This window comes from Podarcis cretensis (assembly GCF_951804945.1).
Source record: "Podarcis cretensis genome assembly, chromosome: 14".
Classification (NCBI taxonomy): Eukaryota; Metazoa; Chordata; class Lepidosauria; order Squamata; family Lacertidae; genus Podarcis; species Podarcis cretensis.
Window position 1 is genome coordinate 36,327,257 of NC_137183.1, and position 27,912 is coordinate 36,355,168.

The window sequence follows — 27,912 nt, forward strand, 5'->3', positions numbered from 1 at the left end:
GCTTAAGACTGGCTCTCAGTACCCATCAGCCCCAGCTAATATGGCATGGGAGGGTGGGAGTTGGGAGTCCAGCAACATCTCAAGGCTAGAGGTTCCCCAGCCCTGTACTTGGGAAGCAGCTCCTTCAAAGACAGCCAGACTCAGAAGTAACATGCATAGGATGCTAGCAGCTTTGAAAAGAGTTTCTATCTGGCAACATTTGTCTTTGATTAGAGGGTGGAGGGAATGACAAATGATGCTCCAGCTATAGCAACTCATCATTTTTTTCTTTTTTGGTAGCAGCCAGATGTCCAGGTGATGCAGGAGTCTGCTCAGACAAACACGTTTGAGAGGCCGCTTGAGGAAGTCTGGAAGTTAAGGAAGGAGCTGGACGATGAGAGCCAGCGCCGACAGCAGCTGGAGGCAGAGATCAAAGTCATCCAGGAAAACATCCTCCTCCTGCAGAACCAGAAGCCACAGGAGACCGTGGTCAAGAAGGAAGTGTTGAAGAAAGTGCCTGACCCAGCACTCGATGAGAGTTATCACAAGATGCAGCAGAACCTGGCAGAAGAACAACGCAAGAACCAAAACTTGCACGACGAACTGGAGGTCCTGAAACTCAAGCTGCGAACCCTGGAGCATGAGAGGAGGGAAGGTGGGCAGGAGTATGTGGTCAAGGAAGTCCTTCGTATTGAGCCGGATAAGGCACAGGCAGAGGAAATCCTAAAGTTGAAAGAAGAGCTGGAGGATCTCAAGAGGCAGGAAGGGAACCGTCAGAATGAGATGGCTCTCCTGCGCCACCAGGTGGATGCTCTTTCCAATGAGAAGAACAAGGAGCAGGAGAAAGTGATGGAAAAAGAAGTAGTGAAGCTGCAGAACGACCCCCAGCTGGAGACAGAGTATCAGCAGCTGCAGGAGAACAAACACAGGGAGAGTACACTGCGGAAGCAGCAAGAGGAAGAGCTTCGCTTCTTGCAAGACAAACTGAAGCGGCTGGAGAAAGAGCGGGCGATGGCCGAGGGCAAGATCACCGTCAAGGAGGTGCTGAAAGTGGAGAAGGACCTAGCAACAGAAAGGGAGGTGAGCGAGCTGCGACGGCAGTATGAAGACGAGAAGGCCAAAGGCCGCTCCAATGAGAGGGAGAAAGCGGAGCTGCTCAGGCAAATCCAGGCTCTGGAAGAGGAGAATGCCAAAGTGATTGTCCAGGAGAAAGTCCGGGAGATTGTCCGTCCAGACCCCAAGGCTGAAAACGAAGTGGCTAACCTTCGCCTAGAACTGGTGGAGCAGGAAAGGAGATACCGGGGTGGGGAAGAGCAGCTGAAAACTTGTCAGAATGAGCTGGCTGCCCTGAAGAAAAGAGGGCCCCTGGTGGAAGTACAAGAGGTTATCAAGGAGGTTATAAAATACAAGGCTGACCCAGAGACTGAGATGGAGCTTCAGTCTCTCAGGGATGAGATTGTGGACCGGACCAGAGCAATTGAGAGGGCGGATCTTGAGATCTATCAGCTGAAGCAAGAAATTCAGACCCTGAAAGATGCCAAGCCTCAAGTCCAGACGAAGGAAGTGGTGCAGGAGGTGCTGCAGTACCGGGAAGACCCCCAAACAAGAGAAGAAGTGGAGTCCCTGAGAGCTCAGCTGGCTGAAGAGCAGAAGAAGCACCTGGACCTGGAAAGGGAGAGGAAGTTGCAGGATGAGAAGATCAGACAGAAGGAGGAGGAACTCTCTCAGGTGAGGGAGAAGGTGGTGCAGCAGGAAGTGGTAAAACTGGAGCAGGACCCTGCATTGAAAGCAGAGGTCAGCTCCTTCTCACAGAGCATAGAGAATGAGCTGCAGCAGATTGACTCACTCCGAAACGAAATGCGCAAGCTGCAGCGGAGGAGGTCGGAGCTGGAGCGCCAGCTGGATGAGCTGGAGAAAGAGAGGCAGGCACGGCGGGAGGCAGAGCTGGAGGTGCAGAGGCTGAAGATCAGGCTGAGCGAGCTGGAGGAGCAGGTGAAGGAGACAACAGAGAGAGTCACCGTGAAACAGAAGGTGATCCTCCAACAAGATCCGCAGCAGGAGAAAGAGCACGCTCTGCTTAAGCTGGAGCTGGAGGAAGAAAAACATAGGAGGCAAGTCCTGCAGGCCGAGTTGGAAGCCCTGCAGAAGAAACTGCAGGCACTGGAAAAGATGGAAGTCAAGGAGAAAGTAGTCTTCTCTGAGAGCATCCAAGTGGAGAAAGGAGACACTGAATACGAGATTCAGAAGCTGAAGAACAACCTGGAGGAGGAAAGCCGGCGGAAGATGGAACTAGACACGGACATCAACAGGCTAGAGGCCAAGTTGTCAGAAGTGGAATTCAACAACTCCAAGTCTTCCAAGGAGCTGGACTTTTTGAGGGAGGAAAACCACAAGCTGCATCTGGAAAAGCAGAACCTTCTGTTGGAGATGCGGAGGTTGCAATCAGAGATTGAACTCACAGTAACAGAAACCCGGGATTTAAGAAACATGTCACAGGTGGACAGCGGCGTGAACCTAGACTCCCGGTTCCAGGCTTTGGAGAGAGAGCTGGATGATCTGAAGAGGTTATCTCAAGACAAAGACAACGAGATTGAACAGCTTCAAAACCGTCTTCAGACAGTAGCTATCAAGAGGGAGCAGAGAGAAAATCACTTGAGACGTTCCATTGTGGTCATTGATCCAGACACCGGGAAAGAGATGTCACCAGAAGAAGCCCACAGGTTCGGGCTTATTGAGTGGAGCTTGTATGTCAAATTGAAGAGCCAAGAATGCGACTGGGAAGAGATCACAATGAAAGGGCCAAGTGGCGAATCTTCAGTAATCCTTGACAGGAAATCAGGGAAGAAGTTCTCAATTGAAGATGCCTTGAAGAGCGGAAGGTTAACCATGGCTCAGTACGACAGTTACCTCAACAAGGAGTTGTCCATCCAGGAGCTGGCTGTCTTGGTGTCTGGACAGAAATAGCTGCTTCAAGAGAGATTTTTTTTTTTTTAAAAAAAAGAACTATTCTTAAGCGGCTGGTCTAGAGCTGTACCGAATGTTACAAACTTGGACTTCTACTACCTGTTGCTTCCAATAGGTGTATATTCCCCAAACCTGGTGCCTGTTCTCCAACGTAAGGTTCCTTTAAACTGCACTTACTTGCTTTTATCAAAAATATTTATGACTTGCCACCCCAGGCCAATGCTCCAATTTGCCAAAGTTGCATGTTACTTTTGTCCCCGCCAGTCAGTGGCAAACCCCTCTGTGCACTGGGGTGGCAGGGAGTGGGTAGAAATCAAATGATTACCCAATGCTATTTTTGAATGAGAGCTCTCCAGCTTGGCTTTCCAAGCTCATGTGGTCTCTACCAACACATTCCCTTAGTGAAGTAGTTAAGAGTGATAGCTGAACACTTGTGAAATCCCATCTGAATCTCAACTTAATCTTGAACTCATTTGGTGAGCCATTTCCCCCCTAAGCCCCTTCACCCAGGAGTAGCAAATTTAGTGCACTTCAGATGTTGTTGAACTCCCAACTCCCCACCAGCATGGTCAATGGCCAGCGATAATGGGAGCTGTAGTTCAACAACTTCAGGAAGGCATCAACATTGACTAACCCTCATCTCTGCAATGTGTGGAGAAACACTGGTATTATCTTACAGGGCTGTTGTAAGGACAGCTGAGTTTATGTGAAACTCTCTGAGCACTCTAAAGTGCTATATGCATATATTGTTACCGCAGGAACTGGTTTTTACTCCTGGATGTTATTTAAAGACAATACTAATAAAGCCAAAGGAAGAATAAACTCACCAGTGGAGACCCAGTAACCAGCTACTGGGAAGAATAGCAGTCTAAAGGCAGATGCTGTTCAATGCTATGCTGTGATCATTGAATATGTTTGTAGAAGCTTCAGCATAAGATGACACTTAAGCACAGTGCAACTCCTTTCTACATAATAAACTGTCAGACTCTAGTACATAGTCTAAGATAGTGATTATCATTGTGTAACTGAGACAGTAAACAATATGTGTGTGTATGTTTAGAGCGACCTGCTTATCTTTCAGGTCATACTTGTGTAGGGAAGCTCCAGTCCTTAAAAAGGAAAGGAGGTTAAATAGAGGATGCTGCAGTTAACAATCCCCAAAAGTGCCTCTCATTCCATTGTCACTGTTAGAATGGAACAGTGGGTACTTATGATATTTGTGCTGGTGTTTGCTTAGTTGTTATTTGACTGTATGAATTCTCAAAGTATGCATTGTAGAAGGGAATGGGAAATTTTATTTATGCACCCAAATAAATGAAAAAATACTCTGCAGCAATCTAAACTGATGATTTCCTCCCATTTAATATTTGCCATTTCATTTGTTCACATAAAAGATACGATATGCAGGGCGTCTCACTGCATCTGGTATGTACACCACTGCTTGTAAAAGGACATATAAAGTGGAGAACGTTGGCATTTTCACGGTTTGTATAGACAGGCTGTGTTACACAAATCCAAGCAGGTGCAGAAAAAGGATGGAGACTGTCATCTCAGCTGCTAGTTTTTCTGAGGCCATGGGCCTAGTGCAATTTCCAGGCTCAGTAGAACTGCCAGGATCCAAGGGCCTGACTAGCTCACAGTCCCTCTACCTGACAACAGAAACAAAATTAATTGTGCACAATGTACACAGGCTGCAAAATTTAAAATAATTCAATACAAGCAGCCCCACACATAAATACCAAGACGGCTGGCAGTATGGTTTGGGGACGAGAGACAGAATTTTCTTAAGCCTTCGGAAAGCTTAAAAAACAAAACAGCCATGCTGCATTCCCAACACAGCTCAAGGGAAGCAGCCTTGTAACAGGTCAAACTATTTGCTCATTTACTCTAACTGGCAGAGTCTCAGGTATGGGAACATGAGAAGCTGTCTTATGCTGAGACAGACTACTGGACCTATCTGTCTCAGGATTATTGGTACTTACTAGCAGCAGATTTTCAGGGTTCCAGACAAGAGTCTTTTTCCCACCCTGCTTGGAGATGCCAAGAATTGACCCACAGACTTTCTGCATGCAAAGCGGCTGCTCTGCCACTGAGTTATGGTCACCTCTTTGCCTTTTCTTTGAAAATAAAGAGAATGAAAACAGCAATTTGGAAACTGGAAAACAATTTTATTCAGCTGCTGTATACAAGATTAGCCATTTTAAACGTCTCCTCCATCTTCCTCATTACCTAGAAAGGCCCCTGCCCCCCCCCCCACCCACAACACACACAAAAATAAATTGCAGCTCTTCCCACACTCAAAGAAGCTGCTTTTCTAAGTTTTTAAGTGCCATCTGGTGGTGCACATGCCCACCATAAACAAAAATCTCCCAAAAGGGTCAAAGCCAAGGCAGAGAGAGAGAGAGAGAGAGAGAGAGAGAGAGACCCCAGTGCTCTTGTTCTTGTCCCAACCAAACGCTGATAGACCCTGCCCTGCCATGGCTCTGTTTGATTAAGTTCTCTCACTGTTCAATGCAAAAGAAAAGGCGGGGAAGGAGGAGGGGGAAGAAATAACATTTCCCTGAGGCAAGAGGCTTCATGAGATTTCTTTCTAAAACAAGAAGTTTCTGCTCCAGCCACTGCAAATGCACAGGTAGCTTTTGACAACAGAAGCTTTCAAGGGAGAGCAACAAGAGGGGAATTGCAAGTAGCTCAAGAAGGCCTCAATCCCGTCCAAATGATAAAACAGTTCTCACAAGAGGTAATTAGCACCCAGCAGGATTGAGGCCTGACCAGAAAAAAGCAAAAACAAAAAACAAGCCCATCTATTACAAACTTCTGTGCTTCAAAACTGGCAACCTTAACATTTGGTCTTTGGCTCTTTTACTACAACCTAGAGTTTTTATTATTCTTACTTTCTCATGGAAATAATGGATATATTTTCATAAATAAGCTTGACATAATCCAATTCATTTTGTTGGGGAGATGTACAAATTAATTAGGGTTTATGTCCATATTTACTTGGACTTCAAAACAGGCATGTTGAAGGAATGAAGTTGGCTCCAAATTTGGTCATAATCCAAGCAGAACTCATTGTGATTTATTTTCTTTCTCTTTTTTAAAAAACAACGGGGCTCACACCACGTAGAGGATCAAGAGCTTTCTGATACCAAGGAAGAACCATCCAATGTAGGGCTCTGAAGGGAAGGGAGTAACCTGAGGAGCCATGTGGTTTATTATGAACAGTTTTTGTTTGCAAGCCACTGGACCGAACCTGGTCTATGGCCTTCCAGGAACAGAAGAGGCTGCTTGTTCCAGCAAGCCTCTTTTCACAGGGATTGCCATATGTGCCCCTCTTTGTGGCAATGAGTTTCATAACCTCTTTTCTCCCCAGGGCAAGCAGCATACTGGGACAAAAAGGTCAAGTGAAGAGGGGGAAGGTTTAGTTAGTCCTTCAGCCCCCACCCCTTCCTGGTTCTCTTACACAAATTACCCACTGACCAACTGAGCTGTCAGTCACCTCCTCAAAGCAAGGTATTTATGACAGCTCTGATGCACAACCACTTTCACTTTCCAGCAAAGAGCACTGGTGGGGTTGGCGCTGGCCCTGATGAGCCTACACTACTCCCCAGACCTCCACAAAAGAGCTTAGCCACCAAGATTCTTAGCAAAGCTTGAGCAAGCTCTTAAATGAAGAGGGTCAAGCCCAATTTCCAGTGATTGCACAGGAAAGGTTCTCAGAGGGAACTGCCCTGTCACCAGAATACAATGGTTTCATTATCATGCTGGTGCTAGAACAGCATCTCCAAATAGATAATGGTCTGCAACCCAGTAGTCCTACAAGGGCCAGCTCCACACACTCATGTCTCTGTATGCAGAACTCTTTCCTCCAGTAGAGCAAAAGTAGAGCTCTAGATCTCACCTTGCTTACAGAACACCTGCTGAAATCTGAGCCCGGGGAAAACAGCTTTAGGGGAGGGATGGTGTATCTGTGGCCCTCCCACTCCCATCAGCCCCAACCAGGATAGCCAATGGTCATGAACGATGGGTTTGCAGTCCATCATCTTCAGGTAGACTACAGGTTCCCCATCCCTGCTTTTGGGGAAACTCAGGTCCACATACTCCACACCTACTGATCAATATCTATTTTGTACTCTGCTTGGCACTAGGCAACTCCACAAGGTCAAGTCCAGAAAGTAGTGTATAACTCCAGGAAAAAAAGCTCTTATCAAATAAAGCCCAACACGTCTTAAATACAGCTAAGAATTTTTGAGGGGGGGGGAACAACAACAAAAGAGAGAGCCCACACAAAAAGAGCTTGAAATGTTTTGCACTCTTGCTCCACCATAAAAGGCACTGGAATTACGGCTTTGCTATACACAATGACATGCTGGGAAAGAAAGGGGACTTGTCCAATCCTATGCATTCAGTGGTAATGACAGGGCAGGGAAGAGGGCAGGATTGACCATACCAGAAAATAAAAGGCAGAGAAGCAACACAAAAAGATCAGAATGCCAGTGTTCATGAATGCATCTCAAGGCCTCACAAGTCTCTGTCCTTCTGAGAAGACCAATGAGCTGACTGACTTTACAAAAGATGCCACAGAGGAAGGTGGGTCTTCTTGGTTGACGTCAGCATAGCTTTATTACAGGTACCATAAAGGGGGGGGGGGGGAGGAACCACTTGTGACTGTCACTCTTTGATTAGCTTAAGCCAGCCAAGTAAACCCAAAGCAGGAATGTTCAAGCACCTTCACATAGTCCACTGGAAAATCAAGGAGTGAGAAACAACTGGATTCAGAGGTATGTGACAAGAAGGGCTTGGGTTGTCGTGCTCAGCTTCTAGAGCCCTGCCTGCATCTCTCCCTCCCACTCAGGTGCCTGAAGTATGTGAAGCCAGGGCAGCTGCCAGAACGGCACCAGATAAGTGCTTCCTTTCTTAGTGCGAGGCACAGATCCCTGTGGAAAGGGACTGGTCCAAACAGGGAAGGAACCTCCAGATCAACTCCATTCAAAAAGGAACAGGGGGTGGGGAGAAAGGGCACCTTGCGTCCATGGCTTCATTCTGCAAGTCCCTATCAGGGCTTGTCATGTCCTCAACTTTCGAACTGTCACAATTTCCGTGGCTGTACATTGGACCCTTTACCATGCAGCTGAGATGTATCTGAAAGAGATGCAAAAGAAGAACTATTACTGTCCCCGCCCCAGCAGTGGAAGCTCCAAACATTTAGTTTACCAAATGATTAGCAAGTGTTACTAGCCATAAGCTACTAAAGAGTTTAATTGAGACATTGACAGACAGGAAGGGATGATCACTGCAGTCTGAAAAAAACCTGTGACTGAAAAACTGAAGTTCTGCAAACAGAATTGGATCCTCAAATGATTACAGCTTGGACCTTGCTGTCCTTTGTACTGCATCATGGGACAGTAAGGCTTTCTCAAGCATTTGGCAGGGACCAAAGAAGAGGAAGACGGATAGGAGGGAAGAAGGAAAACATGGTACCCATGTTCCCATGCTCTAATGAATGTGCACAACAAAGGTTTAGGTTCCCCTAGCTAAGTTCTCTCTCATCCTTGGTCTTGTGGGCAGGCAAAAACACACCCAAGACTCTTCTTGATATCACGTATGGTTGGTGAGTAAGCCTGGTTCACAATAGTGCATCACTGGTGTAATCAAGTACTGGTGAGTTATGGATGATTTGTCTTAAACATGCAGCAAAATGTGGTGACAAAATCTGTAGAGTTCCAGGATGGTACAATGCACTGTACTCCTTATACAGGTGAATGAATGGCATACTGTGCTAAGTAAAAGCAAACCCTTTCACACAACAGGGAGGCTACAACCCCTCTTCAATAAATGCTTTAAAAAATAAAATTTAAATGTGCCAGGCACTAACAGTCCATTCTATGACCATGTTGCATTATAGGTGTAGACTAAGACAAAAGCACAGCAGCGGAGGCAAAAAGAGAGAGTTCTCCCTGTGGCAGCTCCTTTGCAGGTTGCTATTTGGCACAGCACTCTGTGTGATGCACACTTGCAAAGTTCAGCCTCTAGACCTCAAGCAAGACAGCAAAACCCATCCTCTGGAGGAGGGATGGAGGTTGCTGGACTCAAATTTTCATCAACCCCAGCCAGCAAGGCTCATAGTCAGGGATGGTGGGAGTTAGGGTCCTGGAACATCTAGGGGGCCACAGTTCACCTACCCCGGCTCTGGAACATATTCCAAAGAATGTTTCCTCAAGGTCAGCTTACAAAGCTTCAGCTATCTACCCATCCAATCGCATCCAGGAGACCTCAAAAGTTCCTGCACCAATACATGCTATTCCCCTGGCCACTGGAAAGCAATGAGGTGGATTTCCTTTGGGAAAGGGTTCCTGAATGTGGGTCTTCCAAGAGAGGAATATTTTTACTCCGAGTAAAAAACAACAAAGTAGCAACCCCGCTACTTGAGGAAGTTCCTCAAGGCCTGGCTAAGGATTTGCTGAAATTCAGCCACCCCGAGTGTTTTGAGCTTTTGAAGAAAAGCTAATAATAACTGCACTCTGTGCTGTTATCTGAAGTATTGTTACTATGCAGTGAAGTGTTCCTAAGCAATGTAAATGCTATTTTTACACTCTGAGTATGTCAGATACCCAAGGCAGTGAATGAAGGGTTGGAGCTCATTAGCAGGGCATCTGCTTTGCATGCAGAAAGTTCCAGCCTCAATCACCAACTTCTCCTGAAACTTTGAAGAGCCTCTGCCCGCCAGTGTAGACCAATGGTCTGACTGTGAACGAAGGCTGCTTCCTATGTTCTCCACAAGATCCAAATCAATTAAAACATCGCAATTTAAAATTACGTTTAGGATACACAACACAGCAGCACAACCCCCCTCCGCAACAAACAGAAGTAGCAGCAGCAGCAGCAGCATCACCAAAAGTTATTAGCAACAACTTTGCAATAAAAACAAGCAATAAATTAATTAGCAGGGAGGGGGGCAGGGGAAGCAACCAAGTTGCCATGGCACCATGTTCTGTACTTTCAGAGAGATTGGGCAACCTACAGAAACGACCTCCTAAATGGGAAAAAAACACATCCCCAATTGACTTCTATGTTGTAAGTTTAACAAGAGGCTGCCAACTGCCATATAGTTCCTCTAAACACCTAGTGCAGCCAGGAGCATCCATGTCTTGTTTCAAGGCAGGTTGCTGAACCTTTTCCGAGCAGAGGGCTGGGAGAAAAAGAGAAACCTTATTTGTATTTCTTTCTTTCTTTCTTTCTTTCTTTAAAAAAGAAATATATCAGTGATACGTAAGGTGGAGGCCACAACCAGCATGTAAGGAACTATTATTAATGGAATTAATGCTTCCTTCTTCCTCTCCCTACCCACAAATGTAATTCCTTGTCTTCCAACTAAAAACATTAAAGCCTACTTGAAGAACTTCCTACACCAACCTTCTTGCTTCCTCTCCATTCATTTCCTTAGAAATCATTCTCAAATGAAACAATTTATGCTCCCACTCCCTAAGTTACTTTATTGACCTCCACATTAATTACTCCCTTTCCCCGTCATGAAGAACTCCCCCTCTTTCTTTCCTGTTTCTGCTCCCCGCTAGCTCATTTAGTGCTCACCACTCAATTTACCGCTGGGTTAAAGTGCAGCTGTGATGCTTCGTCCCACTTAATGCTGCAAGGCTTTCAACAGCTCTTGGGACTGATCAGTCAAGACCAGCTCCCCTTTGGCAGTTAGAGCGTCAGTGTTACCGGAAATAAAGACATTAGGATTGATGAGGGCTCAAGAAGCCCAGTCAACACAGACGTTTGCAGCTCAAAAACAAGGTGGACGTTTGAGGAACACTTAAAGGAAATCCTTTTAAAACATTTAAAACTCTCATTGAGGCAAGATTGCAAGTCCCCCACCTTGAAAAGTGTCAAATGTTGCGAGTTCTCCATGGGCCACTGAAAATATCTTGGGGGCCACATACAGCAGACAAGCTATGGGGTAGCCACCCATGTTAAAAGCCAGCCCAGCCCTGTATTTGTGCCTTGTGGGCAACAGTTAATCCACATGTGTGTGTTTCACAGAAAGAAAGGCCTTGGGGGGGGGAGTAAAATTGTAACCTGGGGCTTTTCTGAGAAAGCAGCTGTATGTAGTTTGATGGCAGAGCATCTACCTTGCATGCAGAAGACCTCGGGTTCAATCCTGGCATCTTCAGGCAGGGGTGGGGGGAGAACCCTGCCTGAAACCTGGGAGAGCCATGGCCGGTCAGTGCAGACAATACTGAGCTAGACAGACCAATGATCTGATTCTGTTTAAGACAGCTTTCTAATATTTAAGGGGAAGGGTTATTTAAGCTTCCTGTGTTCCAGCACAGCTTCAATAAATATTTTCATATCTTTCTCCTGAAATAAAATTGTTTGAAATTGGAATAAAATATGTTCCTTACAAAATAAAAAAAAATGGATGGCATTAGAGCATCCTGGGCTTTACAGAGGTTTCCTAAGCCACAGGAGTTGTGAACCTGGAGACAATGGCAAGGGTGGCGGCTCTCTTGCTGCAAAGCAGGAGGGCACCTGCGGGGTGAGTCACGAGTGCAGAAGACAAACAACAACAGCAGCAGCAGCAGCAGCAGAGGAGTTACCTGGCAGGCTGTGTGCTAAATGGGCAGGCAGCACTGAGAGTGGGAGGGGCGCTGCCTGGCGCAGGCTGGAGGGCAAGCCAGCCAAAAGACCTAGAAAATGGGGAAGAGGAGAGAAAGAGAAAGAGAAAGAAAGGAGAGAAAAAGGAGGAGGAGGATGGAATAAAGGAGAAACAAATGTATGTTGAAGACAGAAACAAGCAGAGAAGATGATGTCTGCTGGTGGATTCTAATGAAGAAGAGCTGCCCCTCCCTCCCCAATGTCTGTCAAGTTCTGCAGCCAACAATCAGGTGGAACTAGTTCAACTGATGGGCTACAAAGCACAATTCAGTTCGAGCTGAGACTTGTTGGGGAGAAGAGGAAAGAAGCCTGGCTTGTCCAACCAGTGCTGGTTGTGGAGCTTGACATTCAGAGGAGCCCCTGCAAACCAAGAGTGGGTTAATAATCCCTGTGCATTACTGGCAGCCCAATGCATGAACTGACTCTACTGAAAAGCAACTGATCCAGGGCAATGTGAGGGATATAAAATATAGATTTGTGATGGCAAGGGCTCCATTCACACATACCAAGCCATCATGGAATAGGTTACAGGTCAGTCGGACCTCTACTCTTGCCCAGGGCAAGCCATTCCTGCTGCTTTCCCATTTCCCACATTTTTCTTTAAAATTATTTACACTCCACAGCACAACTGTAGCTTCCAAGTCGGCTCACAACACGAGCTCCAAAATTGCACTATAATACAACAAAGGCATAGACATCTAGCAAATAAAAAACCAGCAGATTATGTTGACCCAGTACATTCAAAGCTACTGAGTGACTGAACAGACAAGCCTGTTTTACCTGACACCTAAATGCAGGCACAGGCAATAGCTGATGAGGAATAGGAGGCAGTTCCACCACCAAAAGAAAGGCTACCTCTTCCTGGTAGGATACCCCATCCTAAGAGGCACCCTGAGCTGAGCCATTGAGGAAGACCTCAAGGATCGGGCAGCTTCACATGGAAGCAAGTGGACCTTCCCATACCCTGGTAGGCCCAGACCATTAAACGCATGGGTGTGGAAACTCTGGCCTGAGGGCCAAATTAAGCCCTCCAGGGCTCACAACGGCTGTTTCCCTGGAGTGCGGGCCCCTATTTCCCTCTCAAACACTTACTGTGGCCAAGGCCATGATGGAAAGTCCCCGGGGCCGGTCCTGTGACAATGGCGTCCTTCGACACCCCTGACTTGGGGGATGATTCAGAGCTGAAGGAAATCACATGAAGAGGGAAGGAATGGATTGGAGAGATAATTCCTAGCGGGGTGGAACTCAGGGCTGGTGCTGGCAGCTTCGGGTTGCCGGGCTTGTAAGCAGGAGACAGGACGTTCAAGGAAGATGAACTGGTAAGCAGGACTGCTCCGCTGGCTCCTTTCTGGGAAGGAGAAAGAAAGCAACCATCAGAAGAGCAGAGAAACGATCCACTGTCATCCGTCATGAAAGCATGTGACACAGAGGCTCATGCACAACCTCAGAATTCAATTGATGGGTTTCAATCTTTCCAGGAAAGAAAGTTCCCTTGCCTCCAGAAATTACTGCCGATAGCTAAGAGAAGCTGTTTTCTCCCACCCAATGCCACCTGGTGCAGGTCCCTCAGAACTGTGCCAGGCACAAAGCTCTAGCAATCACTTTCCAGATTTTGAGGGGGTGGACAGCCTTGCAACATGTCTCCTGAATGAAAGAGGACATTTATTTATTGGCTATATTTACATCTCACCTTTCCTTCCAAGGAGCTGAAGACAGCACACATGATTCTTCTGCCTTTGTTTTATCCTAGCCACCAACCAATGAGGTAGGTCAGGCTGAGAGGTAAGCAACTGGCCCAAAGTCACCCAGTGATCTTGGTAGCCAAGTGGGGATTTGAATCCTTATCTCCCAGGTTGCACCACATTGTGCCAGTGCACCACACTGGCTCTCACTGGCATGAGTTGGTAACAGTGAGTTAAAGAGTAGTAGCAGCAGCAGCAGCCGCCGCCAAATCAAGGTAGACAGGGAAGTTCACAGGGCAAAAGAAAAAGGAACAGCTGACATCAGGCCTCTGGGAGGGACCACTTACCGGCACAGGTGTTGAGGTTGCAGTGCTGCTAACTACAGCGGGCTTCAAAGAAGAGGTCAGCAACTTGGCCACTCCTTGCGTCCCTCCGCTTGAACTGACGTTCGGACCCCCCGGTGGAGCAACCAGGGTCAGCTTCTGGGAGACCAGGGCCTTCTTCACCATGGAACTTGGAGACAAGCGACTGGGAGCCTGCCCAGGAGAAGGTAGCGATGTGCCTGGGAGCAGGCTCCCCGTGGAGGAGGAGGAGATTTGGTTTGTGGATATGCTGGACGTGGAGCCGCTGGAAGAAGCTGCCATGTGACGCGACAAGGCCACAAAAGGCGACTTGAACGACTGCCCCAAGGAACCAGGGGTGCTGGGGTGCTTCGCCGTGTAGCTCAGGGTCAGAGAAGAGGAATTGGGGGTCTTGTGGGCGCTGCCAGACCCTGGGGAGATGGTCGAAGAGGAGGAGGAGGAGGAGGAAGAAGAAGAATGGAAACCAGGCGATTTGGTAGGGGTCTTGACCTGCTGATGGAGAGGAGGCCGCTGGGGCAAAGGGGAGATGATCTTGGGACCCTGCAGCTTGACAAAGGGAGGGGATGTGGAAAAGTTTTTCTGCTGCTGCTGGGAGCCCAGGGGGAACACCTTCACCTGGGGCGTTTGGACTGGGGTCGAGGTCTGGGGCCCATGAACGGTGCGTGGCAGGCTGTGATGCTTCGGCTTAGACTGGTGGGCATCCGGAGTCTTTGCAGGGGTAGCCTGGCAGGAGAGTTCTCTGTAGCTGGAGCTCTCAGTCTTTTTGTCCGGAGGAGACTGGCCCAGTGCCAAGGCCTGTTCAGCCAGGAAGTTGAGCGGTGACTGCAGAGAGCTGCCGGCTGGAGATGGGGCAGGTGAGGGGCTTGGCTTGGAGAAGCTCCTCTTCTCTTCCAATGTGGTCTGAACGGGAGGTTTCTCCAAAGGCACCTTTGGGGTGGCGGGGAGGGTGAAGTCAGGGCTTCCCCCCGTCCGGCTGTTAAGAACAGCCAGTTCCTTGGAGACAGCTTCCAAAGATGAGGCAGCATTGTGGATCAAGTCTTCATCCAGAGAGTCGTCCATGCTGAAAGTGGGAGGAGCAGCTGTGCTGCTGGGAGTTGGGGTTGAACTCATGGCCAAGAGTTCCCTGGTCTGAGGGCTGAGGCCAACTGCAACTCCCTGCGACTCTGGAGAAAGCGTAACTCCACTGCTTGAGTGGATCAAGGGCACAGGAAGGGGCAACTTCTTATCTGGCTTACAGGATGACTCCTGGGAGACAGAAAGGGAGATTAGACAGGTTGTAGGCTTAATGCTATTTGCCCAGCTATTTTTTTCTTAGTTATTTTAAATTGAACGAGTATTACTTGGCCAAAGGCTCTAGATAAAATGGATTACAGAAGGAGCTGTGTACATGCTGTGCAAAGGCACAATTGGTACCAGGAAGAGAATATTAAAATGGGGTTGCTATTAAGTTAAAAGTGGCAGAGTTCTTTATACCATACATTCCCGAGTTGTGCAATTTCAACAGCAAAATTAAAAGCAATGCAGGAATATGAACATCTGGAGAGAGCTTTGGATGCTGCTAGACATGCATTTTCCTAGAACATGATACTTCCTCCAGCTGTAGTGCTGAATGCTGTAGAGACTACTTCAGTTCTTCTATCAGGACAAAGCCTACTTGAAGGCAATTAATCCAGAAAGGATACCAATTTGCTACACCTCTTTTCCATGACGTTTTTGGCTCAAAACCCTCAAAGCCAGTACCTAAGCATCCTTTAACTACATTGGCTTACACTCATCTTGTTCACTTGGACCTTGGCCTCACTTTTCTTAGTTGTCTGCCTCTACCCCTGCCAAACACACATGCTTAAAAGTCTAATGTTAGACTCCAAGGCCATCATAGCAGGGAACTAGTTGGGCTTACATTGCTTTGACAATCAAATCTAGAAAAGCACCATGTAAACTCAGGGCACAACTCATAGGAGTGGGTCCTGGAGAGCTGTTTCAATGTACACAAGAAGCAACTGAATCTTCCCCATATTCTCATATGTCCCAAGAAGACGCAATCAGGGATGAGTGCTAATAGGAGCCCAGGTGTAACTGCTCACCTTTCCTTTCACCTTTGGAGGCGCCATGACTTTCTTCTTTGTTCTGTGGGGAAACACAAGTAAGAGTTGAGATTATCTTACTTCCAGGTCAGCATGATGTAACCTGCCAGGGGAGGCTAGCTAGAGAACCTTAAGCCTTCTAGTGCCTATGACAATCCCTGGGGACCAGTTACAACTGATACATGTGCTCAAATGGTGAACAACCTTGGGGAGTGCTGTGTTTGTTTGGGGTGCAGAAACATATAAAGATGAGCTGTTGTTCTGTGGCAGAGGACCTGGTTGGCATGTGCCAGGTCCCACCTTTAAGTTGTGGGATCTCCAGTTAAAAGCATCTCACATAGCTGGGAGGGCAGGGAATCAGTGGGAAAGCTGCTGCCAGTCAGAGCAGACAGTACTAGGCCATGTGGGTCAGTGACCTGACTCTGCACAAGGCAGCTTCACATGTACATTCGCCAAGGATGCCTGCTGCTGTGCAGTATAGCACATACTGATCCCAGATTGTTCCTTCAAACTTTATCTCATTTTGCCAGCATTGCTATTCCACTGAAGATGTGCTGGCAGTGCTATTCCACCATTTCTCATGTCTGATCCACAAATAAAAAACAGCAATAAGGCAGAAGGCCCTGCAGAAGTTCATGTTTGTCCATGCTGGAGGATATCCACGTGCACAGTTGCCATCTGAGTGACAAAACGTGACCAAGGGCTAAAAAGCAGGAGCACAGGGCAGATTTCTTGTACTGCAAGCACGGACAGATACTCACGGAATTGATGTAAGGTGACCATGCACTCGCCTGCTTTCTTTAAAGAGGGTCCTGAAAAAAAGGAGAGAGGAAGGTGAGCCAGATCTATTGGGGATCAATCTCCAAGCAGCAGAAATGAGCCCTTCAAGCTTAAGATCCTAGTGCCTCTAGCAGAATCCCGAGAACAGAATCTTTCTGTTTTTAAAAGGAAGTTTCTAGACCCCACTGTTGTAAAGAAAAGTTACACAAAAACATGCAGACAACACTTGCTGTGGGTTAGAAACCATGTATGTAAATCAAAGATGATGACGACCAACTTGAGCAGCAAGTGAGCCATCAGCAATCATGTTGCAACCCTGCATATTGTCCTTCTGAAGACCCCTTTAGACTTCTAAAATTGCTTTGACTGTTAAACATCTGAAGCAACCTCTTTTGCAGGTCGCCTTTCATCATATGCAGCTGCCTGGCCCACTGTGGCAGGAGAAGCTCTACTCGCAGTCATGCCACTGACACTACAGGTAGGGTTGGGTGATATCTGGTTTTCAATATCATATTAGATCACCAAATAGACATCATGATATCTCAATATATCATGATATATATCCATGGCGGCTGAGGACTGCCCCGCGGGGGAGAATGGCCCCGCTGCACCTCCCCAAGGAAGACAAGGGCTTCACTGGGAATCACCACGATGGAGGAGGTCCTCACTGCACCTATCTGCAGGCAGAGGGCCTGACCAGGAATCCCCACAGTGGTGGAGGGCCCCATCACAGAGGATGATGTGTTGCACTTCCCTGGGGCGGCAGAGGTGGGGGGGCCTTGCTGCGCCTCCCCATGGCAGTTTACAATGTAAGGAAGTAGTAGATTTAATAAAAATGACTTCCATATACTATATTTTCAACTAAATTAAAAATTAAAAATAGTTCAAGTGATTTACTAGTAAAGTTGCATCTGCTTCCCCACTCAGAGGTCTAAGCGGAATCTATGCATGCATAAGCCCCACTGAGTTCAGCTAAACTTCAACTGTCCTGGGAGTAGGGCTTGCTTGTGAGTAGACACACATTTGCTTGCACTGCTTACCGACAAACACCCTCCGCACCATTCTCACACAATAGCCAACCTCCCATTTCAGCAGAAGGCAACCAGTTAAATCTTCTCCTCTCCATTTCCCCCTGACAGAGAAGCCTCCCACCCCCTGCAAAAGCCCTCACTCCATCAATCTCTCCCTTTGTATCAAAGGGAGGGAGGGAGGGCAAGCAAGCAAGCAAGCAAGCAAAGACATGGTCTCCTTTAAACAAATAAATAAATAAACCTTCCTTTTTAATATAGAGGAAAGCTATTTAGGGGGGGAATAAACACACTTCCTCCCCTTTTTTCCACCAGTGAGGGTGGGTGAGTGGGAGGGAAGAAAGGAAGAAGTGCTCTCCAGTTCTTTGTTTACATTCCCTGTTTACTTTTCCCCTGGATCTTTGATAGCCTAGCCAGGGGAGTTGCTCCTGGATTGTTAGCTGGCTCTGCATAATTAGCTGAGCTCAGAGTTTTGAGGGCAGGAAGTTCTGCTGAAAGAGTTGGTTTGTGTGCTTGCTAGGGATTAAAACTGGCTGCAGCTAAGGGCTTCTATCTTTATTTCTCAGAGAGGGGAGGGACAACAAAGCAAGGAGAGATGTGACTACCTTCTCACTGAGGAAAGTAGCAAGAAACATACCAGTGAAGCTGAAAGAGTTTCCGAGTTTGTGTGAGGGCTTATAGGAGGGGAGAGAGCAAACAAAGCCTGCAAAGTATATGTAAAGTATCTGTTCGGCTGGGCTACCTCCTCATAAGCTGTCAAGTTTCAACCTTTCGTTCATGGGTATATTGCCTTGTTGAAACACTATCACAATGTTATTTCAATACCGGTATTCAAGGGTATGGCAATTTATTGCACAGCCCTAACTACAGGTATCAATAAAATGGCTGAACTGCCATTTCCCGACATTCAAAGTGACCATTATTGTGGGCTTGCCTTCTCTACATTGAAAGCAGGGCTGAGGAACCTGTGTCCCTCAGGATGTTGTGGAACAGAGCCAATAGGGTCAGAGATGGGGCCTAGAGTACCTTTCGGATGTTGGGGATGCCTCTGCTATGTCTAAATTACAGCACATAGTGATTAGTCAGCCTTGTTCCCTCTCACCTGGACTGCATCCAGCCCTTTGGCCAAAGTGGCTTGATTTCTGCATCCAGGAAAGTCTTCACATAATCCTCCATTGACTGAGCCTTGTTCTTTTCACGGTCATACCCGTCCAGCTTGATTTTCACCGCCTGACAGAGCAAATCCCTAGAGGAGGAAGTTTACCTAGGTTACCCAGACCATACTCTTTGCCCCCTGTCCCCCAACCCCACGTGTAGACTGCCCTCAATTGATTCAGTTTGGGAAGGTTATTTTAAGCACAGCCTTAATAAGTTCAGCCCTTGTATTTGGACTATAGTGTATACACCACTATGAACCAGACAACAGATCTGTCCTAAATCTAGCAGCAATCTTGGGCTTCAAATTCAAGATGAACGCCAAGGCCAAAATGCTGAAGCCAGGTGACATCTTCATACCAGATACCCCACCCTGGGTCTTAAATTCAAAACACACCAAGACCTAAGTGAGAACTGCAGCCCCCGTACCTTTGAACCAACTCGGCAACAAATAAAGCTGTAATGCCCAGAAAGGCAAATACAGGTGTATTTTCCCTGAAGCCAGGGAACAAGGCTCTAAAACCCAGTCTTGTCCCCACTGACTTTGCCAACCTGATTTCATCAATCCACTGAAACTTCTTCCGAGGTCCCATGATCCGCTTTCCTCCTTTATCGTCATCTTCCTCGTCATCTGAACAAACCCGTTCTCTCTGGTCCTTGTCCTTTTCCTCTTCTAACATCCTGAGAGGAGAAGAGAAGAGGGACACTGAAGTGCAGAATGGTAACTGGATCCACTTCTAAAATATGCCCCCTCCCCACTAGTATAAGCTTTGAGTGTACACAGAGTGGAAAGCAGAGACTAAAACAAAAAACAAGTTGAAAACGCACTTCGCAAACTTGGCCTGGGTGTGCGCTTGGCATTCTTCCTGGTATTTGGCCATCTGCTCTGGCATTGCCCTTCCAATGGCTTCCTTGAGTTTCTGAAGTGGGTCCTTCATCCGCCCTCCCTGCAGAAAAACAAAGAGTTAAGGACTCTGACCCAGCATTCATGCTAAGTTGTGCCCATATAGGCAGTGAGATTGGTTTTGAGAGGAAAGCACTCCTTTTGCACACCCCTTACCTACTCATTTAAGCCTAACCGCTAAAAGACGTCTAGACTTCAGATGTAGTTTGCTTACCATCCATCTTTCATATTTAACTTCTTGTTAATTATGTTGCTTTGAATGTTATACTTTATATTTGGCTTTCTTCTATAATGTTTTCTTCTGGATTCTTTTATTTGACATTTTAATGTAAACTGCTTGGAGATTTTTTTCCTTAAAAATATAAAGCGGTATAGAAATGAAATGAATAATAATAATAATATTTAGAGCTTGTTCAGACAGCAAGAGCTAGGAGTCAAATATTTTCAGACATGGCTTCAAAATTATAGAACCTACAGTCTAAAGAAGATTGGAAAGCTACTTCATCACATTTCCAGTGGAGTGGCAAGGCCCTTCTCTTCTGATGGGCATTTGGCTGGCTTGGGTCATCTCCTGTTTTAACCTGTAGCTCTTTGACTCTATTCTTTCATGTGTTAGGAATTACTTTGGGCTATTTGGAAAAGAGGTATAAAAAAGCTTTTAATAAATAAAATTCCCTTTTCATCACCAATATTTTGTTTTTTTGCAAGGGAAATCTAGGCCAGCCCTCATGTGGAAACTTTTTATCCCTTATTAGAAATGACGATGGCACTGAAATTCAGAAACACACATTCCCTTCTCCATGAGCAGCCACTGAGCCCAAAAAGAGATGTTCACAAATCCAGTTTATGACATGGGACATTTCTTTCTATGGTTGACACCTCTATCACTTACACCAGGGGCCTGGGTGCCAAATACAACCCATCTGTCTCTTGGGACTCTCCCTCCTTGTTTTTACCTGATGGGGATGTCCTTGAGCTCTGATTATGCTTCTTGCTTGTTTGGGTTGACAATTGATGTGTGAGACAAAACTGCCTTAGTGTACAAAGTTAAAACATTTATTGGTCCACCCACTTTTGCCTCTGAACCCATCCGCCACTGGCATGTGGGCCTCAGGAGGGAATTAGCTTACACTGACTAGTAGCACTGCATTTACGTGACCACTCACCTGTTCATAGGCGTAAAGCCGGCGGGCACGTTTGAGCAGGGTGTCTTTGTTGCAAGGCAGGAAGGAGGCCAGGTGAGCATACACCCCTGAGCGGACCTGGCTGTTCAACTCCCGAGTTTGCAGCTCTATACTGAGGGCAGAAAAAGGCAAAACTATTTAGCTCTGATCCAAATCCCTCCCTTTGACAGCAGAGTAAGGGAGCCCAAGCAAAACATGGTAAAGTAAAATACTGCAAAGGCCCTTTAAAAAAGCTTCAATTTAAAATCTAAATAAAAAAGTTAAAGGTTAAAAACAAATGAAACAAGAATAACAAGGGGGGGGCGGAATCAGAATATTATTGGCACAAAATTGGAAACAAGAAGAATTACCGACAAAAGAAGAATGGAGGATGAAACTGATGGACTATGCAGAATTAGATAAATTAACAGGAAGAATTCGAAATCTGCGGGACCAGAGATTCACAGAAGACTGACATAAATTTACGGACTATTTAGAGAGTAATTGTGATGATCATATTACACTTGTATGTTTGCAAGAAGTTTTGTAAGGTGGACTATTTGAATATTGCAAAAAAAAAAAAAAAGGTAATGAGGGGGACTGTTAGTTAAGATAATTAAAGGCAATAGGAATTTAAGAAATGCAGAATAAGTGATAAGAACGGAAGACCATCAGAGGGGCTGATGGAAGTCCAAAAAGATTGTATAAGATGTGAAGTTTTGTTGCATGAATAATAACTGATATGTAAAAATTATATTAACAAGGGGGGGGGGAATTAGTGGCAAACACTAATGGCAAAGTCTAAAAGACGTATTATGTAGAAGTCAAAAGCTAATCTGAACAAGAGTTTCCAAGGACTATGGGCAGATTTCCTTGGCTGTTGCCACTCATTTTTATATAGTAGTCTCTTGCACTATTAGGACCGAACATGTGGAGCGAAACCTATGGTAGATATAGTTCTCTCAAGTATTTGAGGTCAAGCAGAGCTTTGGAAGCTTAAGACCCAGCACCTTGAATTGGCACAAACTGGCCCCCATTAGATGTGCCCTAGATGAGGCAAAACATGGCCCTTGCCATGACCATTCCTGGTTATGCCCCAAAGGTTTTTCATTTCGGCAGCCAGATTTCAGCAGCAAAGAAGTCGTATTGTTGCTGCTATTGCTGATGGCTGGAAGACAGTAACCCTTCCTAATCTACTGGAAATCACCCAGAGAATTACTAGTACCTTCTGCCTACATCTGCCTTATGCAAACACCATTCTCTCACTTTCATTCTCTGAGCTCACAGGGTTCGGATGGTACATTTGGGAAATGTGACTTACTCCAACAATATGCTATTCGTTTCTTGGTTGAAGAACTTGTGTTTGCCTTCTCCTTCAGCCACCCTGGCAGCCTGGAGTTCACAAAAAGACCAACACAGAATAGTTAATAACCAGAGATGTAGGAAAAGGGCCAACCCGGGGGCGGGGGGTAGGGTGTAAGGGAAAGGGGGGAAGGGGGGGGAGGAAGTTAGTATATTCTACAGAAGTCACAGCCCCATAGCATTTCCTCATAGGAAAGGCGCTTCAATTCCTCCTAACTAGGTTAATGCCCAAAGCTGTAGAAAGCTGCAGCAATATTATCATTGAAATGAGTCAGAATTGATGCCTCCGTTGCAACTTTCCCCCTGCAGTTCTGGAAGCCAAGATTCATTTCCACAACACGGCCAAAATCCGAGGGAGAGATTCAACATCATGCCAGCAAATGCAATGGAGCTTCCCCTTCTCCTAATCTCTACCCCCTGAGCCCCAATCTGCTCTGGAAGGTTCCCCAAAGTCTGGACATCTTCAGAAGCAGAATGGAATCTTTCTGCTTGGGTTGCCTTTTTGCCATTTGTGTTTTAACATCTGCATTTAATTGATTATCTAGATTTTATTGTAATGTGATTCTCCAGACTCAAACATCCTTTCAGGCAACAGGTTGTGGTTCAACGAGGAATATAATTTCAAAAAGTGCCTTTTCTCAAAAAGCCCTTTGCATTCTTGGAGGAAAAATGGGAAAGGATGCAATTTTTCTAGAAAATTTTCCTATGTGCTAAATTGCTTGGAATATGCATATTTTTGATTCTAATTTTATGCACACCCCGAACAACCTCCCAGTCACAAATCAATATAATGGGTAAGTCATGAGAGAGAATGTTTTACTATATGCTTCTTAGTCAATATGAAAAAAGTTAATTATAACTTTGAAACTGCACAATTAGATTGACAATGTATCCATTCATTATTGTGTTTTTGGGTACAGTTGGGTCTTAAGGTATTTTTAATGCAAATATGCATTTTAAGGATTTTTTTCTAAGGAAAAAAAAGTTATGGAAATCATTCCACATCCCATTACTGGAATCAGGTGCATTAACCTTTTCAGACACGCATAGTTAATCTAGAACAGAGGTAGCTCGGCTATAGATACAAAGATTCTCTCCACCTAAACCTCAAACTGTACTCCAGAGTCCACAGGTGTAGCAGTACAGCCACTTACTCCACAAACCTATGCAATAAGTAACTCAGAACGGCACTATGTGAACACACACCTCACAACTGCCTAAGCACCCAGCTCAGTTGGGTTCTAGGACTGCCAGCTTGGCTGTTGCCACTCATTAACAATCCAACTTCTCTGAATAATGCCACCTCACATCAGACCACAGCAAGAATCTGACGGCCTTCTGTCCTGTGCGCACCGTATTTCAAACTGACTTTCCATAAAGAACCACTTCAAAACATTGAAGCAAGCAGCAACCATAGGGGAGATCACATGCTTTGCATGCAGAAGGTCAGTTTCCATCCCTGGCACCCCCAAGTAAAGGAAAGAAAAACCCCTGCCTAAAACTCTGCAAAGCCACTGCCAGGAAGTGAAGACAAGACTGGGCTAGATAGACCAGCGTTCTTGACTCTGCCTAAGGCTGCTTCCTAGCATGAAGAACTGTACCTATTGTCTACCCTGCAAGAGACATCACTTGCCACATCCGGTATGATCTGCTGTTACCTGTGTCAGTTCCTCAATGCGCTTCTCCAGTGATCCTGGAAGTCCTTCAGGGAGGGAGAGAGGCTGCTTGATGTCCTGCTCTAGACCCATCCCAAGGGGGTCACTCCCATCTTCCATGTCATGGAAAGGGCTTTCTTCTGGAGATTCATTGAACAGCTGTTCTAGATCAAGATCAGTCAGGGAGTCCATGGCTGAGGCAGCTTGAAGGAGCTCATTGTCACTGCTGTGGCCAAAGAAAGAGAGGAGCGGATCGGGCAGGCTTTCCACTTCCCGAGGTGTTGGAGTTTCAGCCAGAGAAGGGACAATAAGCTTTGGCTCGTCGTCTCGCTTCTTCTGAGCTTCCTTTTCCTTTTGAAACTTCTTCAGCATTTCCTTGTAACTCGGGGCTCCAGAGTATTTCTTCTTCTTCTTCTCCTTGCTTGCATTCAGGGCTGTGAAACTATAAAGGAAACATGGTACATATGAGGGAAGTAAGGTGTCCAGCCATTTGAGCACCTACAACCTAACAGTGCCCAAGCACTGAACTTTAATTTGATTGTTATGGTAGAATCCTAAACGTGTTATTTCAGATGTCACACTATGCTCCATGGAACTTGCAGGAAAATGCAGACAGACTTTCAGCCTGTGAGTAAATCGTATAAACTCTCCAACCTTCAGCAATGCTTGAGGCAGTGCAGCTTATATAAGGTGACACATTCTGTCCTAACTGCAAATTGGTAAGAGGAAGATTTTTTTGTGCTATTTTAGAGGACAGGTAAAATAAAGTTATTTGCGTGAACGTACACGTATTTGTAAGGGACGCAGGTGGCGCTGTGGGTTAAAGCCTCAGCGCCTAGGACTTGCCGATCGAAAGGTCGGCGGTTCGAATCCCTGCGGCGGGGTGCGCTCCCGCTGCTCGGTCCCAGCGCCTGCCAACCTAGCAGTTCGAAAGCACCTCCGGGTGCAAGTAGATAAATAGGGACCGCTTACCAGCGGGAAGGTAAACGGCGTTTCCGTGTGCGGCTCTGGCTCGCCAGAGCAGTGATGTCACGCTGGCCACGTGACCCGGAAGTGTCTCCGGACAGCGCTGGCCCCTGGCCTCTTGAGTGAGATGGGCGCACAACCCCAGAGTCTGTCAAGACTGGCCCGTATGGGCAGGGGTACCTTTACCTTTACCTTACACGTATTTGTGGAAGTCAATAACTTAAGAGTCATTTCTTCTAGAATCATTCTTCATTTTACTGTTCTATCACAAAGGAAATTATGACCATTTGACCCCTTTTCGCTGCTGGGTCATCTGAACAAGCTCTGTATCAAAATAAATTCTTGCCAACTCATTTTTAAAATCATCTATAGCATTTATTTCTGCATCATGCAAAATAATTCATAATCCTTATCTTGTTCACCCTCACAACCTTCCTGGCTTGTTTATGACAGAGATTTGATTAACACAAATCTGGAAAATTGGTGGCAAAAAGAAGGATTTGAGCCTAATTTAGATATCACACTCCAAGGCTTAAAATTGTTTTTCTAGAGTTTCCCTTTTTTAAATCCACAAAAGAAGTTCCATCTAGGAGAAAGATGATACCCGTCTATTAAAAAAAGCACTTTGATACAAATAGCTGACTTACCCAGTTTTGGGAAACTTAGATTTTTTAGATTTCTTTTCTTTCTCATAAGAATCATCTTTCTTCTTTTTCTTCATCTTCTCACCTCCTTCTTTTAATTTTCGTTTCTGGGGATTAAATAATTTTAACAATTGTCATTACGTAGTACTAAGAAGACACTAAGTGATTTAATCACTTGTTAGCAAGAGTGTTCCATTAAAGGGATCACTCTGTGCTGCTTACAGTATGAACTGCAAGCAGAGTAAATTATAAACCATCTACTTCCTGACTTGTCAAAAGTGCACTGAAGGTCTTTATGTCCTCTATGCTGAACTACTATTTTTATATTTTCTGCTTTGCTTGGGGTAAGTAAGTACACACATAATTTCAGCCTTTGAGCTTCTTTCAGGTAACAAAATATTACATCCACCCACTGACCCCTTCGTCTGCAGTCACATTTTGTCAGCCAACAAAAACCACACTTTATTGAAGGCTCTATTTAAAAAAGAAAGCACCCAGAGCGTCTTATTCCCAGACCTTAGGTGATTTCTTCTTTTTCTCTTTGATAAAGTCATCCTCCGACTCCGAAGCCTGCCGGAACTGTAGAGTTCCAGAGTTGATGTAAAAGCCTCCATACTTGGTTGTTAGAGATGCTGGAACGAGCTCATCATACTGGGGGCAAAGAGGAGAGATCAGTCAGCATTGTTGTAGAACCGATGGGTGTACGTGTGAAAGAACCCCAATGAAACCATGCTCACTTTTCCAGTGAATTGGACTTGAAGTCACTTTGGACATGCAAAAACACCAGATTCTTACAGCTGCATCATTTTGTACAGAAATACATTTTGGCAACAGCTTTACTTCTCTTCCCTCATCTTTATTAACTGCCCTGACTATAATGCCTAGCTTTGTGCCCTGATTTTCCCTGTTTTGTTTTGGGTGCAACAGCTCCCACTCCCAAACCCTCCCCCCCCCCTTCAGGCATGTATGCTAAAATCCAGTCTTCTAGGAAGAAAAGAAAGGGGAAAAAGCTCTAAGCATGCACCCAGGTCCTAGGGTCCTCTAGAACAAGGACGGGAAGATCTACCGATCATTGGGCAATTTGCAGTAGGTTGGGGAGAGGTTCCAAATGGCAACTGTTTAATAATGTGAATTGTTTATTTCCCCAAGCAATTGCAATATTTAAGACCCAAAGAGTCTACAGAGTAAAAGGCACATGCAGGAGAATGAACCTGAAGATGACCTAGAAATCACAGGAAGATAAGATGCTGCCTTACACCAAGTCATTTCACTGGCCCATCGAGGTCAGTATCATCTACACTGACTGGTAGCGCTTCTCCAGGCTTTCACAGAATCAGTTGGAAGATACCCCAAAGGTCATCTAGTTCAACCCCCAGCAATGCAGGAATCTCAGCTAAGGCAACCCTGACAGATGGCTGTCTAAACTCTGCTTAAAAACCTCCAAGGAAGGAGAGTCCACACCCACATTTCAGGGAGACTGTTCTACTGTCAAAGAGCTCTTACTGTCAGACAAGAGAACACTACCAGCCCTACCTGGAGATGGAAGGGGGACTGAAGTTGGGACATTCTGCATGCAAAGATTATGCTCTACCAATCTGTCTCCCAATTAGGTCACTGAAATCAAGAAAGTCTGGAGGAAAACCAGATGTGAATATGTGCATGTAAGGCAGGCATGGCTAAATGTGGCTCTCCAGCTGTTTTGGGACTACAATTCCCATCATCCCTGACCACTGGTCCTGTTAGCTAGAGATAATGGGAGTTGTAGTCCCAAAACAGCTGGAGGGCCAAGTTTGGCCATGCCTGATGTAAGGAATGACCTGCTCTGCTACTGAAAACAAGTTCCTGGTCAAAAGAAGTCTATTTCTTAATTCTGACATCTAAGCAGAGTAGACCCATTGAAATTAAAAAACCTAATTTAGTCATGTCCATTAATGTTAATGTGTCTACTCTGAGTATGACCAACATTGGCTACAACCCAAAGTCTTAGCTCTAGTTGGTGGATGTCACAATTCTAGTTTTTTTAAAAAAAGGTTCAACAAGCCTGAAATCTGCCTATGCCTGCTCTAGACAGTAACAAGCAATAGTTTTGGCCTTTGTGGCAGAGGGACATGACTGAGGGAATGGCTCAAATGCCTGCTATGGGCCTCTGTGCAGGCTGGAAAAACAACATAGCTCTGGAACCCGGAAACACAGCCTCCAAACCAGGTCTCTGTGCAGATGTGGCCTGGATGTTCACCCTACCTGGAGCACCCACTGCTGCTAGGGCAGACAGCTTCATCACCTGCTTTACTGTTGGGAACCAGAGCCCTCCACTGCTACTCACTGCTTCAGAATTATCAATGAAAGAATCGGATTCATCGTATCCATATCCCATATCTATCAGGTCCTGGACACGATCTTTCCTGCGCTTCTTTCCACCCTGAAACAAGAAAGGCTGATGGTTACCCCTTATGGCCCCAAAGAAGGCAAGCTATTATTATTATTTAAATTTATATACTGCCCTATACCCACAGGTCTCAGGGCAGT

General features: G+C 45.9%; 2 protein-coding genes across 5 annotated transcripts in view; one reads left to right on the forward strand and one right to left on the reverse strand.

The window, feature by feature from the left end:
• Window positions 1-4,285, forward strand: part of PPL (periplakin) — a 48,406-nt gene extending 44,121 nt beyond the window's left edge. The window contains exon 22 of one of the 2 annotated variants that reach the window (XM_079952470.1): window positions 280-4,285. In XM_079952470.1, coding sequence (XP_079808596.1) covers window positions 280-2,943 — 2,664 coding nt within the window. In that variant the 3' untranslated portion in view covers window positions 2,944-4,285. The remainder of the gene's footprint in view (window positions 1-279) is intronic. The other variant, XM_079952471.1, reaches the window with a different exon arrangement.
• The window catches only part of UBN1 (ubinuclein 1), a 31,996-nt gene continuing 7,058 nt past the window's right edge, over window positions 2,975-27,912 (reverse strand). For 2 of the 3 annotated variants that reach the window (XM_079952477.1, XM_079952478.1), the window contains exons 4-18: window positions 27,710-27,805; window positions 25,903-26,037; window positions 25,390-25,493; window positions 23,780-24,218; window positions 22,081-22,151; window positions 20,763-20,892; window positions 19,521-19,639; window positions 19,245-19,373; window positions 18,640-18,783; window positions 16,491-16,541; window positions 15,730-15,772; window positions 13,631-14,890; window positions 12,694-12,949; window positions 11,544-11,633; window positions 2,975-8,085 (exon numbers count right to left, since the gene is read on the reverse strand). In XM_079952477.1, the coding sequence (XP_079808603.1) occupies window positions 8,033-8,085; window positions 11,544-11,633; window positions 12,694-12,949; window positions 13,631-14,890; window positions 15,730-15,772; window positions 16,491-16,541; window positions 18,640-18,783; window positions 19,245-19,373; window positions 19,521-19,639; window positions 20,763-20,892; window positions 22,081-22,151; window positions 23,780-24,218; window positions 25,390-25,493; window positions 25,903-26,037; window positions 27,710-27,805 (3,120 nt within the window). In that variant the 3' untranslated portion in view covers window positions 2,975-8,032. The remainder of the gene's footprint in view (window positions 8,086-11,543; window positions 11,634-12,693; window positions 12,950-13,630; window positions 14,891-15,729; window positions 15,773-16,490; window positions 16,542-18,639; window positions 18,784-19,244; window positions 19,374-19,520; window positions 19,640-20,762; window positions 20,893-22,080; window positions 22,152-23,779; window positions 24,219-25,389; window positions 25,494-25,902; window positions 26,038-27,709; window positions 27,806-27,912) is intronic. The other variant, XM_079952479.1, reaches the window with a different exon arrangement.